At 44.4% G+C, this 16497-nt stretch overlaps 1 protein-coding gene across 1 annotated transcript in view; it reads left to right on the top strand.

Moving 5' to 3' along the window:
• myo10l3 (myosin X, like 3) overlaps positions 1–16497 on the top strand; it is a 78034-nt gene that overhangs the window by 56627 nt on the left and 4910 nt on the right. The window contains exons 18-35 of the mRNA XM_014408260.4: positions 70–178; positions 975–1055; positions 2821–2945; positions 3065–3179; positions 5886–5992; positions 7602–8051; positions 8692–8722; positions 8825–9634; positions 10454–10577; positions 10878–11121; positions 11243–11338; positions 11527–11620; positions 11902–11957; positions 12097–12239; positions 12748–12942; positions 13128–13285; positions 13655–13778; positions 14146–14443. Coding sequence (XP_014263746.3) covers positions 70–178; positions 975–1055; positions 2821–2945; positions 3065–3179; positions 5886–5992; positions 7602–8051; positions 8692–8722; positions 8825–9634; positions 10454–10577; positions 10878–11121; positions 11243–11338; positions 11527–11620; positions 11902–11957; positions 12097–12239; positions 12748–12942; positions 13128–13285; positions 13655–13778; positions 14146–14443 — 3360 coding nt within the window. The remainder of the gene's footprint in view (positions 1–69; positions 179–974; positions 1056–2820; positions 2946–3064; positions 3180–5885; positions 5993–7601; positions 8052–8691; positions 8723–8824; positions 9635–10453; positions 10578–10877; positions 11122–11242; positions 11339–11526; positions 11621–11901; positions 11958–12096; positions 12240–12747; positions 12943–13127; positions 13286–13654; positions 13779–14145; positions 14444–16497) is intronic.

The raw sequence follows: 16497 nt of genomic DNA, 5'->3' as shown, positions 1-16497 counted from the left end.
GCTCTTTTCCTTTTTTATTCTGAATGCACACCTATGCGATTGAGCTCATGTGTTTACATTCACGTGCAGGCTTGACTTCATCTACGACCTCTTTGAGCGTGTTGGCAGCAGAAATGGAGATGAGACCCTAAAAATGGGCACGGCCCGACGCAAGCCCACCGTCAGCTCGCAGTTCAGGGTGAGACTGAAGCTCCTCAGACCTAAATATCTCTCTCAGTTCTACGCACATGACGCCGTGATTGCGTCATTACACTAACAATGAGCCAGTTGTCTCCCAAATACTGCTGTGTGTGGTGATCACTTAACCCTTAACACTACACTTTTTATATTGGCATGGTGAGTGCAAGTGCAGCGGCGTAAATGCAGAACAGAAGGTTGAAATCCTGGAGACACAGATGGGGAGGAGAATGCCGTATGTGTACTTGATCTGCAGTAGATGATGGGTGATGGGCTGTGTGAAATATGTTGTTGTGAGCTGGGCTGCGGGTGGAGGAGGGAGTGGAGTGGAGGACAGCTTAGCATGCTCTAACTGTAGTGTGGAGGGAAGGAGCGGAGAAGGATTTGGCAGGCTGCCCTGGCCTACAGTTCCCAAAGCCAGGGGATTAGGGTTGATGGCTGGGCAGAGAGGGGCCAACCAGGGGCCAATCACACTCAGCTCTGCCAGGCCAGGCCTTACTGGAGACAGTCTGTCTGAGGCAGGAAGGAAAATGAACCTACAGGAGTCTGTGAGGTTCAGGGGTCCTCGGAGTGTGGCTTTGTATATATACATTTGTGTCTCTTATGATAAATGTGGGAGTTGAGAAGTACCAAAGAACATTTACTCAGTACTTTTACTTATTACACCAATACCTTAATAACAACCCACTTATACTTAGCAGACAAAGTACAGAACAGTGAGACAAGTGTTTATATTTTTCGGCAGACTTAAAAAAACAAACAAGCAGTAATATGCTCTTGTGTTTGATGCTTTTCAGGACTCTCTCCATTCCCTGATGGCCACACTAAGTGCCTCCAACCCCTTTTTTGTACGCTGCATCAAACCTAACATGGACAAGGTAAGTCACGTCATTTTTATTCATCGCATAAAAAAGAAAGAAAAAAAAGTTCCTCTCAAGGTCAGCACCTGTGGAGGTAAACCTCCTCGGTGTTATTCACTGCTTGGGGTTAATATTTAGTCTTGTTGTGTTTATGTTCTTATGCCTCCCACATCGCGATCGCACTTTGCCTCAAAGTCATTTAAATGATCCGTATTGAAAAGTTATTTCTTTTTTTTCCAAGTACAAGCGTTCATAAGTAACAAACGTTGGTGCAAAGGCTCTCATTGTACTTCCTCAAATAAAAGGGCTGTGTACCAGCACATTCCTACCACTTTAGCCTCTTTGCCAGAGGTCAGAGGTCAGTACTGGCCACTCCAGCTGCAGCAGCTTGGCTAATGCTCTGCTGATCTGGCTGCACCAGTGGAATGCCAAGATAAGATCACATAACTGTATTTGCGTTCCAGCTAGCGGGGTATTTATTTACTACTCCTATGCTCCCCTACTGCTCTTTACCACAAAACTGCAACCTGCTTCTTAATCTGTGTTATGGTTTATTAGATAGTTGGAGTGTCAGTTATATCAGCTTCTTTGTTTTCCTTGTGAATGACTGTGGTGTAATCCAGGGACATTCTCCTTCTTACTGTTATTATTGTACACAGAGCCGTGGTTGTCCTTCCTTCACTACTCTTTACCTCCCACTCCATATGCGTCATTCCACAGCTTCTTGCTTGCTTGCTTGGATGGAAACTACTCTGTTGTCTGTTTTTCCTCACCCATCTGCTTTTTTTTCTGCCTTTCTGTCTCATGTGTCCCCTGCTCTCATTGGCTGTCTTGTATTCCTTTACCTAGCTTTGGTTGGTCAAGATGGAACAAGCCGGGCCTCTGCTAATCCTACAATATGATGGCATGGCATGCACAATCCTCTGACATGATTACATGCATGCAAATGCATCCAGACACGCACACACCAAGAATGTATTTATGCGATTTCCATGCTCCTGCTTTTCTTAGGATAAATGTCACCGAGGCAAGGGTCAGCTTGTTTTTCACTCAAGCAAGTCAACGTTTCGTACCTTTTTCAAGCCGCCTAAATCCTCCGTTAAAGAGCAGAGTTCAGAGCGCGGAGGGCTGCCCTTTCACGTGTGTGTTTGATTATGAGCACGAGCACATGCAAAGCGTGTCTGTGCCTTTGTAAGTATGCCTGTTTCCATGCGTAGTAGCATTAGCCTGTAATTAGATTGACACATCGAGGAATGCTGTGGTCGTGTGGGGCTTATCCAGCACTCTGTGCCCTCTGGGTGATAAATGGCCTTCGTGTGGAGAGCAGTGATCAGGCAGCTTGTGTAGAAGGGCGGCAGACATCACAGATCCTTTTTGATAAGTAGGTCGGAGGATTACTGGTAACACAGAACTATGAACAATGAGGCTGATTATTCCTCAAAGAAAAGGCAACTCCGTCTGGTTATGTCTTGCTCAACACTGTTCGGGTTTCTCTCGCCGGTGGTGTGCGCTTTCCTTTTAGTAACCTGATTGTTAATGTAAAATGATAGTCCTCGCCATGGTAATTTACTTTTTAGTTCAAGTTTAACTCGACTCAGCAGTAAAACTGTTTGACTAGGCGTGCATGCAGGTTTTAGCTGCAACACATTTTGCACTACCTACAATAAGGAAGGTTATATATAGAACGCACAACAGGAAAAAAATGGCATCAGTATTCTAAACACTGATGTCTTACTGTTATTATTTGACATGAAAAACATGTTTTGTTGTTTACCAAATACAGAAGGCCAACCAGTTTGATCCTGACGTTGTCCTGAACCAGCTGAGGTACTCCGGGATGCTGGAAACTGTAAAGATTCGCAGGGCTGGATTCCCTGTCCGGAGAACCTTTAAGGACTTCTATAGCAGGTTGGAAAAATATGTGCACACAATAAAACTGAGATAATTGGCTAAATATTGTAGTCGAAAACTATTTTTAAAAAATCAGGAAAGAAGATTTGTGCTGTATGCTTTTTTTTTTTCTGCAGGTATAAGATGATCCTGACAAACAAAATCCACTCAGAGGACGAGAAGGAGAGTTGCTTAGAGCTTCTCACACTTCACAACAAAGACAAGAAAGAGTGGCAGCTGGGGAAGACAAAGGTGCAGCACGCGTTCACACATGGACTCACTTATACACATGCCCAGACTTGTTTATGTCACTTAGCAGTACGTGGCGCTGACTTTAACTTATGTCCTGAGATCTTTCAGTAACCAGAATCACTAAGCCAACCCTGCCCCTACCAGTAATCTAAATTTTAATTGATATACCTAATATTATGCAGAAAGAATTTTAATGTTTTACCTTGTGAAGATGAGCTTTTTGTTACCAAAATAGGAGGTGAACCCCCACACCTTATCTCAGGCCCCACAGTGTATTAAATACAGTACAAATGCATGCACACAGACACAACTGGGCAGCCTGACGGATTATATAAACTGCCACTCTGTTTTTCTTTTTCGAATGACTCTCCAGTACACACCTCTGTCAGCTACATGCTCTGATAGCATGCTCAAAAAACAATAAATCGCCATTTGATACTTAAAAAAAAACACTCAGTTCCCTTAAGATGAAACAGTGCACTGAAAGGCTTCACTCAGTAATTATCTGGGAGCGAATCTTTCCCAAGAAGTCGAGCTGCTGTCTTTCCCGAGCTGTTAATGTGTACCACAGTTGCTGTGACTCATGTCACAAAGATTTTTCTGACCGGTTGTGGTCAATCTACGGCTCTCTTGTTGACAACCGCAGAGTTACTCGGCCGCTCCTAAAAACCCTGACACTGTTACTGTAACTGTAACCGAGGGGCTTACAGTAATCCTGAGGCGAACTTATTGTAGCTAGCAGAGCGTTAGCCTCGACACCGACTGAGTTGCTGATTTAATAAACTAAACTGCAAGCAGTGTGATTTGGAGGCGGACGGCGCTGGTGAAATGTTGCAGCCAAGCAGAGCTTTGTAGAACGTTACACATCATGCTTCATCTTAGAAAACTTATAACAGATATGATTGTTGGCAGCACAGCATATCGATGGCCGTCCTTCCTTTTCTGCTCTCATTTTCCAACAATCATCAATCCCCCCACCGCCAACAGACTGCCCCTTTTTTCCATGCTATCACTGAATGATTAACCTTTAATGACTTTTTTGAACTGGACAGTAAAACCTGTGTTAATACTCAGCATGAACGCGTCAGTACTGCGACAAGAAAGGATACAAATAAAGCAGTTTTTGTGGAGCTCTTTCAAAATCGGCTAAATCCACATTCGACTTCCTGCTTTAAGTTGTGGTTCCTGCGTGGCTGTAAAAATCACTGAGACATTTCGGATTTGTTGGTTTCTTTTTGGACACTTTTGTTGTAATACCCAATTTGGCTGGCAGACTATGAATAGTGTCAGCTGCACACATGGCATGCTGTACATCAAGACAGAAAATAATTGATGCGAGCCACATTTGGTTCCTTTTGAATTGGTCCATAACCACTAATGTGCACATGCCAATCTATATTAAATTTCTTGCACATGCACACAGTATACATCCCCGAAGTCACCGTGCGGGTAAAGCTTCCCTTCTGTGATCAGCCCTTTGACCTCTGGCTGCCGCTGCTCACTTCTTTGCTCTGCAAAGCTTATCTACACATCGAGGGCGAAGGAAAAAAAAAGGCTAGTTTCTCAAAGCAAAACCCAAAAAGACATAGTGCGGCTGAGTACGTTTCATTTTGTGCATGGCAGGGCAATATTTTGGGGTTTAGGTTAATGTAGTGTGGGCTGTGGGAAAGAGACTGAAACGGAGAAGGGGGATACATTTCCTTTGGAGAAACAATCTGCGTGTAATTATGTATGTGCTGATTGTGTGCAGAGGAAGCGTGTACCCAGAATTAGGGGCTTTGGTGATGTTGCATGGATTGTGTATGTGTGTTTGTGAGCCATTTGTTTTACAGACGAGGGAAGGATGTGGATGAAGGGGAAGTTTCCTCCTCTCACAGACTTTACCGAGACAGGCAGGCAGGGCTGCAGCTGTGGGATCCTTTGATTAGCGCAACATCTGGGACACAAATACGCATACGAGCAGGGGTCTTCCCTCGATCACCCAGTTGAGCGACAGATACTGCCGTGTCTAAGCTGGCTGCTGTTCCCAGCCTCGCAGCATATTCGTACAGTGAAAATCTGATTATGTTTCATGCAGGCATGTTCATTTAAGTCGAGTGTGACTTTCGAGCTGTCAAAAGTCATACAAAGACAAGGTTGCGAGAAAACTCCAGTAGTGAGGGAAGGGTTAACTAAACTCTTTCTCTTTCCTTCATATGAGCAAAGAGGGGTGTGACTTTCTATCTGGACACCAGCCACCATCCCTCCCCCTCATCCTTTCATCACTCCTCTCTCCCTACCTCTCCCCTCCCTCTCTGTGCCTTTCTGCCTGTGCACGTCAGTCGAACTACCAACGCAGCGGTAACAGCAGAAGGGAAATGCTCAGGAAGGACGCTTGAACACAATGAGGCGCTGCAGCAGCAGTAGCAGTAGCAGCAACACTGCAGTCTCAGTGCCAGTTTTCCCTTCTGCTCTGTTCTGCAGACAGGGAGGGCAGCTAGCCTGCTAGCCTCAGCTGCACCACAGCTTCCTCTGCAGTGGGCACGGGGTTCTGCCAGCAGACAAGAGGGGCCCTTTACATCTCTGTGGGCCCTCTTTTACAGCCTTACCAAGAGGAAGAGGAACTAACCCATCCCATTTTTTCCCCCTCTCTCCCTCAACCTCCTTCTCTGTGTCTCACTGTGTCTGTGTCACTCCTTGTCGGCCGTGGCGCTGCTCTTCCCGCAGGTGTTCTTGAAGGAGGCCCTGGAGCAAAGGCTGGAGAAGGAAAGGGAAGAGGTGCGGCGCAGGGCTGGCATGGTGATCCGCGCCCACATCCTGAGCTATGTGGCAAGGTGAGTGGTGGGAGTGTGGAGGTGGGGGGAAGATGGATGATTGAGTGGCAGAGACAGTTGTCAGGTTGTCAGTGTTTGTTTTGTAGTACAACCTGCGTGTATAGGAGCGCAGGGCGGCGGGGGGGGGGGGGATTAAGTGCATTTGTGGAATCATTTGCACATTTGTTTACCTCTGTATGTGCGCCTGTGTGTGGATGTGTGTTAAGTGGGCTTAAACCTTGCTGACTTGGCGATGGCCAGCGATTACCACAGTGTTGAAATTGTAGATAGGAAGCCGTTTTCGGGCATGCAGAACCGTGTACGTGCACTGTTTTAAAGTTTCTACCTTAGAAAGCCTTGTAGATTGGAAGGTAAACTCATAAACTGATGAACTGAGACTGCAGAATAGCCCAAACAGTGTGAATTTTTCTGGTCACTTTAGTACTATCTTTAGATCTTTTTACGTTTATTTCTTTAAGATGAACATTTATTTTAAAAGTCTGATGAAAGAAAAGATTCCTATCAAAGGGAGGACACATGGTTAAGAGTGCGCTGGCTTTCATTGAAATTACACAACATCCCGATGATTCCCTGCAATCTAATGAAGTATTAACCCACTTGTGCCGCTGTCCTGTAGCTTCAAAGATGAGGAATTGCATGATTTCAACACCCTTTCAAGGAAAAAAAGGCCCAAACCGTCATCTTTCAAGTTATAAATGGCTATCCCTGAATTACTACATCTCTAATGATGTTCATGATAATTAGACTGCTCTGAAAAAGACAGTTTTCTGAGCATAACAGAGATGTCATTTATTCCTACACTATCAGAAGTGCACTTCTTCTTAAGCAAATCTATGTAAATCTGTCTTCAGCCTAAGCAACAAGTTCTTCGCCTGTCCACTCCGCCTGACTGGCAGAACATCCATCACCGTGGTGGTTTAAGAAGCTGCATTCGTAGACACCCAGGGGCATCTAGCCGTACTCCACCTGCGTGCTGCTATATACAGTATAACGTTACATACAGTCCTCTGAAAGGCTCCACTGGGAGACTATAATGGGACTGATGACAGCATTCAGGTTCTGGGTTTGCTTCCCCTTAGAGACATTCATACTAAAGAAGAGCTTTGAAAAGTTCCCCTAATACACAAGTAAAGCCTTTGTATTATTACGTGTAACTTTATCTTCAGTCAGGGTCCATCCTGAGACCTGATAAAGGCCATGAAGTGATTACCGTGGAGGCTAGGTCGGACTAAGGGTCAGAGAGTCGGAGCAGTGTGTGTGGTCCTGAGAAAGTCACGTGTATTTGTGCGTGTTTATATGTGTGTGTTTTCAATGCATGTATTGTGTGTGGGTGATGGGGCTTAGTCAGAGGGCTAAACAGAGCAGCCCACACCACCACAATGGAAGAGCACAAGCTCGTCAGACTCTAAACATTGCACAGTTCACAACTAGCTTTTTTACCAGTGTGTTTGTTTGAACAGAGAATAGCAGCGGGCGTTAGGAGGAGGCCATGTAGGGCTGTCCAGCTTTACAAATATGTTTGAGGCGAGGCACAAAGTTCCTCAGTGAAGCTGGATTAAATATGATTTTTATGCCGATTATGAATGTCAATTTTTGATTTCGTCCTCAGGAAACAGTATAAGAGGGCTCTGTCCAGCATCGTCACCATCCAGAAGAACTACCGCGCTCACTTTTGGAGACGCGTCTTTCTGCGCCTGCGCTTGGCTGCCATTGTCCTGCAGAAACATCACAGAGGCCAGCTGGCCCGAGCCCTGTATCGACAGCTCAAAGAGGAGAAGCAGAAGCGAGAGGAGGAGGAGAGGAGGAGGAGAGAAGAGGAAGAGGAGCGGAGGCGAGTAGAGGAGGAGAAGAAGAGGATGGAGGAAAGGAGGAAGCAGGAGGAAGAGGAGGAGGAGGAAGAGAGGAGGAAGAAGGAGGAGGAGGAGGAGAAACGGAAGCTAGCCGAAGAGGAGCTGAAGAGGAGGGCAGAGGAGGAGGAGTTGATGAAGAAGGAGGAGCAAAGACTGATTAAGGAGAAAGAGGAAAAGCAGAAATTAGCAGAAAACGGGGAAAAGACAAGGTACAATGCCCTGTGTTTACCGCAGTCTGTGTATGGGTATGTTGTGATGGCAGCTGGTGCAGGTGACACCATCTTTTGGAGAATCGGCCACAAAGGCAGTTTTGAGCCCTTTAGCAGGCATTTATGTCTCTGCCGAAACTTTACAGGTGTGCCATCACAATTAAGGTCGAGAATTCAGATGGGTTTGGTTGGTTCACGCGTAGAGCGACCATTGCGATTGGCTCTGGACAGACGCTTTTTTAAGCTCCGGCTTTTTCCCAGTGGTTGTGAAAAAGCAGGGAAAGGCTGTCATCGCGGGGTGAAGTGCAGGTTAATCTGTCAACATCTCATGCCGCCTACACCACGCTAAACAGGGAGAATTGAGAGGCAACATATAGTCAGGAGCTACGCGGAGATTCTGATGTTAAGCGATGTAGTACTCATGAGACTCACAAGAATAATGTGGCTCAGAAACAGATGTGCAGATCTATGTATGCATTAACACACAAAACAGCGCCTGAAATAACAGCTTTAACTGTTACTGGAATAGAAAAATGCTAAATTTTGTGATTCGTCAGGAATTTCCAGGAGTAGCCAAGTCATCTGTCAAGTCATTTTCTTTCTTCATTTCATGACTAACGTATTCATATTTTATTTTTAGGAACTCACTCATGAACGGTGCTTGTCAAAAGGTAATTTCAGTTTGTCTTCCAATGTCAAAAATAAAGAATGCCCATGAATGCATTCACATAAATAACACAATTCTGCACTTTCTTTACTTGTGTGGTCGATAGAAGGAGCTGTCCCAGACTCTGTCCAGCAGCCACACGTCTGAGGAGGAGAGCCGTCAGATGGAGGAGATCCTGCGGCTCGAGAGGGAGATCGAGCGTCTGCACAAGCAGCAGGAAGACAGCGTGTCGCTTCTTGGGGACGTCTCACGTGAGGAGCTGCGTCAGATGAGGGATGCCGAGATCTACAGACTGGAAAAGGAGGCTTCTCGTGTGGCTACTGAATTCTTGGAACTGCTGGACTTTGGTGGTTTGGAGCCATCCCTCTCGAGCGAGGAGAACCTCCACGACCCAGCTGAATCTACCGCACCTCTAGCTGAAGAGGAGGTGGATGAGGGTTTCCACGCGGAGGATGAGCGCATCGCTTTGCCTGACTTCCCACCTCCAGCTGCAGTTCCTCTTGATAAGGAAATATTCCAAAGTATTCCCCCTCCTCCGCCTGCCTTTGCAGGAGGATTAGTGGTCTCCTCCTCATCAGCCTCCCCTGCAGCAGGAAAGCTAAGCCAAGATACCCCCAATGGACTGAGTCATGCCCCTGTCCTCACAGACTCCCAAATCCCTCCACCTCCTCCACTGGTTACTAATGGAGAAAAGCGGCCACGCCAGAGGGCCTCAGACTTTGAGCCTGTAAATGAAGAGCCAACTCACACGAACCTGCCAGACGTAGAGTCAGACTATGACCAGGAAGAGTTTGAGGAGGCCCATGGGAGTTCAGGTGCTAGCACTAACGATGGCCATATCACAGATGAGGAGGTGCTGCGAAAATCCTCATGCACTCAGAACAGCCTGGACTCCTTCAGAGGCAGCTCGGACTCGGTGAGAAATAACAACAAAAAGTCATGGCTGTTAAATTCTGTGGAGTTGTTTTAACTGTAAAATGTGCAGAGTTTCACTTTTAAATAGCTAGACATTTGGCACGAACTCTGAGGTCCAGTGGAAGAAGAAAGTAAATCAGTAAATCTAGCCAAGACGGGAAATCCCCTCTGGAGAAATTGGATTGTTTGTTAAAATCTTTTAAATTTTTGCTCACAGAGTTTTCAAAAACATGGGGTCACTGAATTTTCTGTTTCCATATCCGGTCTAACTTAAGCCATTGTTCTCCAGTACACCGAAACCCACCTAGATTTCCTCAGCGCTTATTATACTTCCTCGTGTTGCCTCAAGAGAGATTGTCTTAAAGTCGGTTAGAAAATGCATTTCTGCAAGGCTGCGTCTTATCAAAAGGCTTGTTTAAGAATCGCTGAGCAGCAATGCTGAAAATGTTTGTTTTGGCTCTGCTGACAAGCATGTGAATCTGCACTCAGCGACCCAACACTGTGAGATCAGCAAAATGTCAAAGGGGAAGAAGGATGGGTGCATGTAATGGCACGTGTGTGTTTGTGTGGGTGGATGTGTGTGAGCCAAGTTTAAAGGAGATTGGCAGCACCGTGGCTACAAAGTCAGACAGATTTTAGGCCCTTAAAGTGCAAAATAACAGCTCGACTTCACCATCAGAAAAATTAAAAAACGAAATTAACTTAAATTGTTGCTATAAATTTCTGCCTTTGTGGATTTTTTTTGAAGTAATTATTACTTTAAGATTTCAGTTTAAAAGTCTGTCTAATCTATTCAAATGCTGATGTCTTTTTTTTGCAGTTCATTGACAGCGATGAGGACAATGATGGATATGTTGACACAGATGAAGAAGTTTGTAATGGCAGAGTGAATCTGCTGAACGGCACCGGGCCTCCATATTTCCATGGCTACCTCTACATGAAGAGTGAGTAGACTTAATAAAAACACGACACTGACCAGCAGGCATGCACATTGTCTTTGTGCAGCTTTAATGTCCATTTTGTGAGTTTTCTTGAAGGCTCTTTTTGTATTTTACGCATTTGTTTTCCGCTGATGTTTTCAGGTTTATGTGAGGGCTGTGAAGTTTAACTCACTGAGGGAGCTTTTCATGCGTTGTGTTTTTGGGATGCATCTTTCTGTGTGCACAAAGTTGTGCGATCTCCATCTGTCGTAGAGAGATTTCACAGTAAACAAAATAAATTATCATCCTTTTCTCACCTCTCAGGTGGTTTGATGATCCCGTGGCGCCGTCGCTGGTGCGTCCTGAAAGACGAAACTTTCATGTGGTTCCGCGCAAAGCAGGACTCCCTCAAATCTGGCTGGCTTTACAAGAAAGGAGGAGGAATGTCGACTTTGTCTCGGCGCAACTGGAAGATGCGCTGGTTCGTTCTGCGCGAGTCGAAGCTCATGTATTTCGAGAATGACAGCGAAGAGAAGCTGAAAGGCACCATCGACATCCGTGCAGCCAAGTAAGACTCAGTTCCCTGTTTTTTGATTTGTTTATTTTTTAGCTTTGATTGAACTCATTGTTACCAGCTTGAAACAAACATAGCCACATGCAGTAATGGTTTATTCTTTTTGTTTGTGCAGGGAAATAGTGGACAATCACGAGAAGGAAAATGCACTGAATATCGTAACTGAGGAGAGGACGTACCACATCTACGCAGAGTCTCCTGAAGATGCCAGGTACATCACATCCACAGATTTCTCAGAACAAACTGCAGCTATTTTGTAAATAGTGTTTTCCTTTCACCTCTAAAATTGATGTGTAGAAATAAAGTTCCCCCTTGTGGTTGCCAGTGGAAGTTCACGGTGTCATTTTCAATTACACTTTTGCTGACTTTTGCTTTTCGAACTCCCTCTGACCCATTTAGCGGTTGGTTTAATGTGCTGAGTCGGGTCCACAGCGCCAGTCCGGAGCAGCTCATGGAGATGCACCACGAACAGGCCAACCCAAAGAATGCAGTGGTTAGTGCTGTTTTACCTCTCTCCTGCCTGGGCCCCAGCCTCAACTCTGTATTTCTGCAACAGTGAAGAAGCATGAAATTGAATCGCATAGCAGTCCAGTTCTGGCTCATATAGTAATCTAAACTGAAGAAGAAAAGTGCACATACCACCATCCATTTCTTTGGTCCTAAAAGATTGCTAGATTTAAAAACATATATTTTTATATAAAGATGATTATACTCCTGTAGTAATGACACATTTTTTGACAATTATTGCCATTAACACCATTTTTCCCTGTCCAGGGCACATTAGATGTTGGCTTGATTGATTCTGTTTGTGCGTCAGACAACCCAGACAGGTAAGAAATGAGCAATTTTCCCCAACACCTGCCTGATTGCATATATGTATTAAAACCCTGGCCTGTGGTCCCACAGCAGATACATGAGTAACAAAAACAAGGACAAAAAAACCCAATTTTGCTATGTTTTCTTTCCCAGACCAAACTCGTTTGTGATCATCACGGCTAACAGAGTGATCCACTGCAACACAGACACGCCCGAGGAGATGCACCACTGGATAGGCCTGCTGCAAAAATCTAAGGGAGACTCTAGGGTTGATGGACAGGAATTTATAGTCAGAGGTAAGAGGATTTTGATATTGGATTTAATCTATCTAAATAAGATAAGATAAGATAAGATTATTTGCCATTTGTACACATCCACATGTGCAGAGCTTAGAGTCAAAGCTAAAGTCACAAGACCCCCAGTAAAAAAGTAGAAATATGAAAATTTAAATATACAGAGAGACTGCACATCTTATTGTAATATATATTACACTTTTATCACATTTTTTTAGGTGGTCCTCCTTTGTTATTTGCCATCAGTTTGACTATGGAAGTGTGTTGTGTGTATGATCAAACTGCCCACTCTGCTGCGTCTCAAACTGTATGCTGGTTGTTTTGGTCTGAGGAGGTTGTGACCTGGACAATGGCGGGCTCTGATGATGCGTTGTGCTTCACTGATGGAAGATCAGTCCTGACAGCCCTCTTATATGTGCTGGTTTAACAGCTGTGCGCTACGTGATTGTCTGGTGAACAGAATATTGGAGGTATTACAACTCAGCCGTCATTTCTTATTTTACCCCCACAGGCTGGCTCCATAAAGAGATGAAGTCTGGAGCCAAAAGCACTTCTCTGAAGCTGAAGAAGCGCTGGTTTGTTCTCACCACTAACTCTCTGGACTATTACAAGTCATCGGAGCGTAGTGCTTCCAAACTGGGAACACTGGTCCTCAACAGCCTCTGCTCCGTGGTGCAGCCAGATGAGAAAGTCTTCAAGGACACTGGTCAGTTAAACTTACTTCAGTGTCATCTTAATAAATTAATGCTTATAGAAACATAAGTTATCCTTGGGTCCTAAGCTTTAACACTTAAGAAAATATATAAACCCCAATGTGCACAATTTAGCCTTTATGGTTTATTTACTGAAACTTTGTTGTCTTGTGCATGATTATCTTTCCTTCTCACCCAGGTTACTGGAATATAATCGTCCATGGGCGTAAACACTCTTATCGGCTTTACACCAAAATGCTGAATGAAGCCATGAGGTGGGCGAATGCCATACAGGCTGCCATAGACAGCAAAGTTCCCATTGAAACTCCAACACAGCAACTCATCAGAGACATCAAGGTATTTACTGTTTTCCCCCATTTTGACTACAGACTACATCACATTTCATTGACATTTTTGTAAATCAAACTTTTTTCAGTCATGCAAACCTCTGGCAAGGACACACTCTGTAATAAAGTGAGGTACTTGTACTCACTATCTGTGTGCTGTGATCTTCTCTTGGCCTAAGTTTTTCCTGCTTCAGTACTTGTTTGAGTCTCTTTTTCATACATACACTTGGCCATGTACTCGATTTACCGCAGTGATAGTCTGCATCATCGCCGTTATTGCTGCTCTATTATTTTCTTATCAAGCGTAAACTTTCTTTTATGTAAGAAAAATCGATGATTTGAAAGGTAAGATTACTAATCTGCTCCTCTGTCTTACCAGGAGAGCAGTTTGAACGTGGAGGCAGTGGAGCAGACATACTGGAGGAACCCTATCCTGAGATATACCCAGCATCCTTTGCACTCCCCTCTTCTACCTCTGCCTTATGGAGACGTCAGCATCCACTGTAAGTGCGCTGTCCTGTAGCTGCTGCATACAAACTATTGCAGTCGATGAATTTGCTTGTCGAGAATCAGGAAATTTTAAATATTCAGTGCTGAGCAGTTTTTGGTTGAAAAATGTACCTTTATTCATGGATTTTTAAAATTTAAATTGTTGTATATTTCTTCAGTAAGTAGCAGAATCTGCCACAATATCTATTTTAGGATATAAAGCAGTTTTTTTTCTTGCAAATCTTGCACATTAATTTAGACTTTAAATACATTAAAACTATTCAAACGTGCTCAGTTGTAAAATAACTGGTTACTTAAGGTAACTGAGCAAGTTCAGTATCGAGGCTGAAGGTTAACTTTACCCATTTCTGTCTCCCTCAGTGCAAAAAGAAAAGGGTTACACCAGCCTGCAGGATGAGGCCCTGAAGATTTTCAACTCGCTGCAGGAGATGGAGGCTGTGTCTGACCCTGTGCCAATCATCCAGGGAATCCTGCAGACCTGTCAAGACTTGAGGCCATTAAGGGATGAGGTTTACTGTCAGCTGATCAAGCAAACCAATCATGTCCCGCACCCAAACAGTCCTGCCAATCGCGCCCACTGGCATCTCTTGACCTGTATGAGCTGCACCTTCTTGCCCAGCCGAGGCATCCTACGCTACCTCAAGTTTCACCTGAAACGGTATGGGCATGTTCCAGGGAGAAAAAATTAACACCTGGTTGCAAACCATCCAGCCGTGACAGCATGACTGATATTGTTTTTATTTTATGAGTGCTTATGTGTGTGGGTGTTCATGTTAAAATGTGGTGCTGGAGACACGTATTTTCTTGGGAAAAACCACCAAGAAGGTTGTTTTGAGTTCATGTGTCTTCTGATTTTGTAAAGGAGATGAGTGTCACAGTAAGGAGAGATATGTCTGGAGTTGAGATCAAAATAATAATAATAATAATAATAAATTTTATTTATGAGCGCCTTTCAAGTCACCCAAGGACACTTTACAATAGGATAAAACACTTAGTAAAACAATGGCAGAATAAGAACAATAAAATAAAGCACAAGATAAAATGAACAAACAGTGGATTCACAGTGAATATGCAGATTTGAACAGATGAGTTTTGAGTTGGGATTTAAACTGGGGGAGAGAACCAATATTTCTTATTTCAGGGGGCAGAGAGTTCCACAGCCTGGGAGCAGAGCAGCTGAAAGCTCTGCTTCCCATGGTGGTGAGGCGGAAGGAAGGTACAGTAAGCTGGACAGAAGAAGAAGAACGAAGTGAACGGGCAGAACAAGTGGTGGTTAACAGGTCAGAAAGGTAAGAAGGAGCGAGGTTATGAAGGGCCTTGAAGGTGAGCAGAAGAAGTTTGAAAATTATCCGGAATTTCACAGGGAGCCAGTGAAGTTCCTGAAGAACAGGGGTGATGTGCTGGTAGGAGGGGGTTCTGGTGATAATGCGAGAAGCAGAGTTCTGAACCAGTTGAAGCTTATGGAGGGATTTTTGGGGGAGACCATGCAGAAGAGAATTGCAGTAGTCAATACGGGAGGTAACAAGACTATGTACAAGAATGGACGTAGACTGGGTGGAAAGAGAAGGAAGCAATCTGTTAATGTTACGTAGATGGAAGTAGGCAGAATGGGTGAGGTTATTGATGTGTGATTTATAAGAAAGTGTGCTGTCTAGGATGACACCAAGGCTCTTAACCTGAGGAGAAGGGAGAACTGTGGAGTTATCGATGGTGAGTGAGAAATGGTTTGCCTTCAAAAGGTTGGATTTGGTGCCAATAAGGAGGATCTCAGTTTTATCCTCATTGAGCTTTAGAAAATTAGAGGTAAACCAGGATTTTACCTCGGATAGACATTCTGTAAGGGAAGAAGGTGGGAGGGAGGAATCAGGTTTGCAAGAGAGATATAACTGGGTGTCATCAGCAAAACAGTGAAACTGAAGATCAAATTTGCGGAAGATGGTACCTAGAGGGAGGATGTATATTATAAAGAGAAGAGGGCCTAAAACTGAGCCTTGGGGTACACCAGAGGTGACGGGGAATAGGCGAGAGCGGAATGATCTTAGTTGAATAAACTGGGAACGGTCGAGGAGATATGATTGAAACCAGGCGAGGGGTGTGTCAGAGATGCCGAGAGAGGAAAGTCTGCTTAGAAGGACAGAGTGAGAAATGGTGTCAAAGGCAGAGCTCAGATCTAAAAGGACGAGAATGGTGAGAAGACCAGAGTCAGCTCCGATTAAGAGATCGTTAGTGACTTTAAGTAGAGCAGTTTCGGTACTGTGACATGAGCGAAAACCAGATTGAAATCTCTCATAGATGTTATTATTAACCAGGTGTAAATGAAGTTGAGCTGCAACCACTTTTTCGAGTATCTTAGAAATGAAGGGTAGATTGGAAATCGGACGGAGGTTGTTAAAGTTGTTAGGATCTAAAGAAGGTTTTTTCAGTATAGGAGTGACTAGAGCAGTCTTCAATAAGGAGGGAACGATACCGGTGGTGAGAGAAGAGTGAATGATAGCACAGATGAGTGGGAGTAAAGAAGAGAGGCAGGATTTCACAAGTCCCGTGGGCATGGGGTCAAGATGACATGTGGCAGGCTTTGATTTACATATTAACTCGGAAATATCAGATAAATCAGGAAGATGAAAAGTGGAAAACGGCTCAAAAAGGAGAAAAGGTTCTGGAGAGGGCGTAGACACAACATTCGATCTGAGTTGCTGGTGGATGTTATCGATT

This window comes from Maylandia zebra, linkage group LG16 (assembly GCF_041146795.1).
Source record: "Maylandia zebra isolate NMK-2024a linkage group LG16, Mzebra_GT3a, whole genome shotgun sequence".
Taxonomy (NCBI): domain Eukaryota; kingdom Metazoa; phylum Chordata; class Actinopteri; order Cichliformes; family Cichlidae; genus Maylandia; species Maylandia zebra.
The sequence above is the reverse complement of the archived record's forward strand: the minus strand, read 5'-3'. Positions and strand labels throughout refer to the sequence as shown.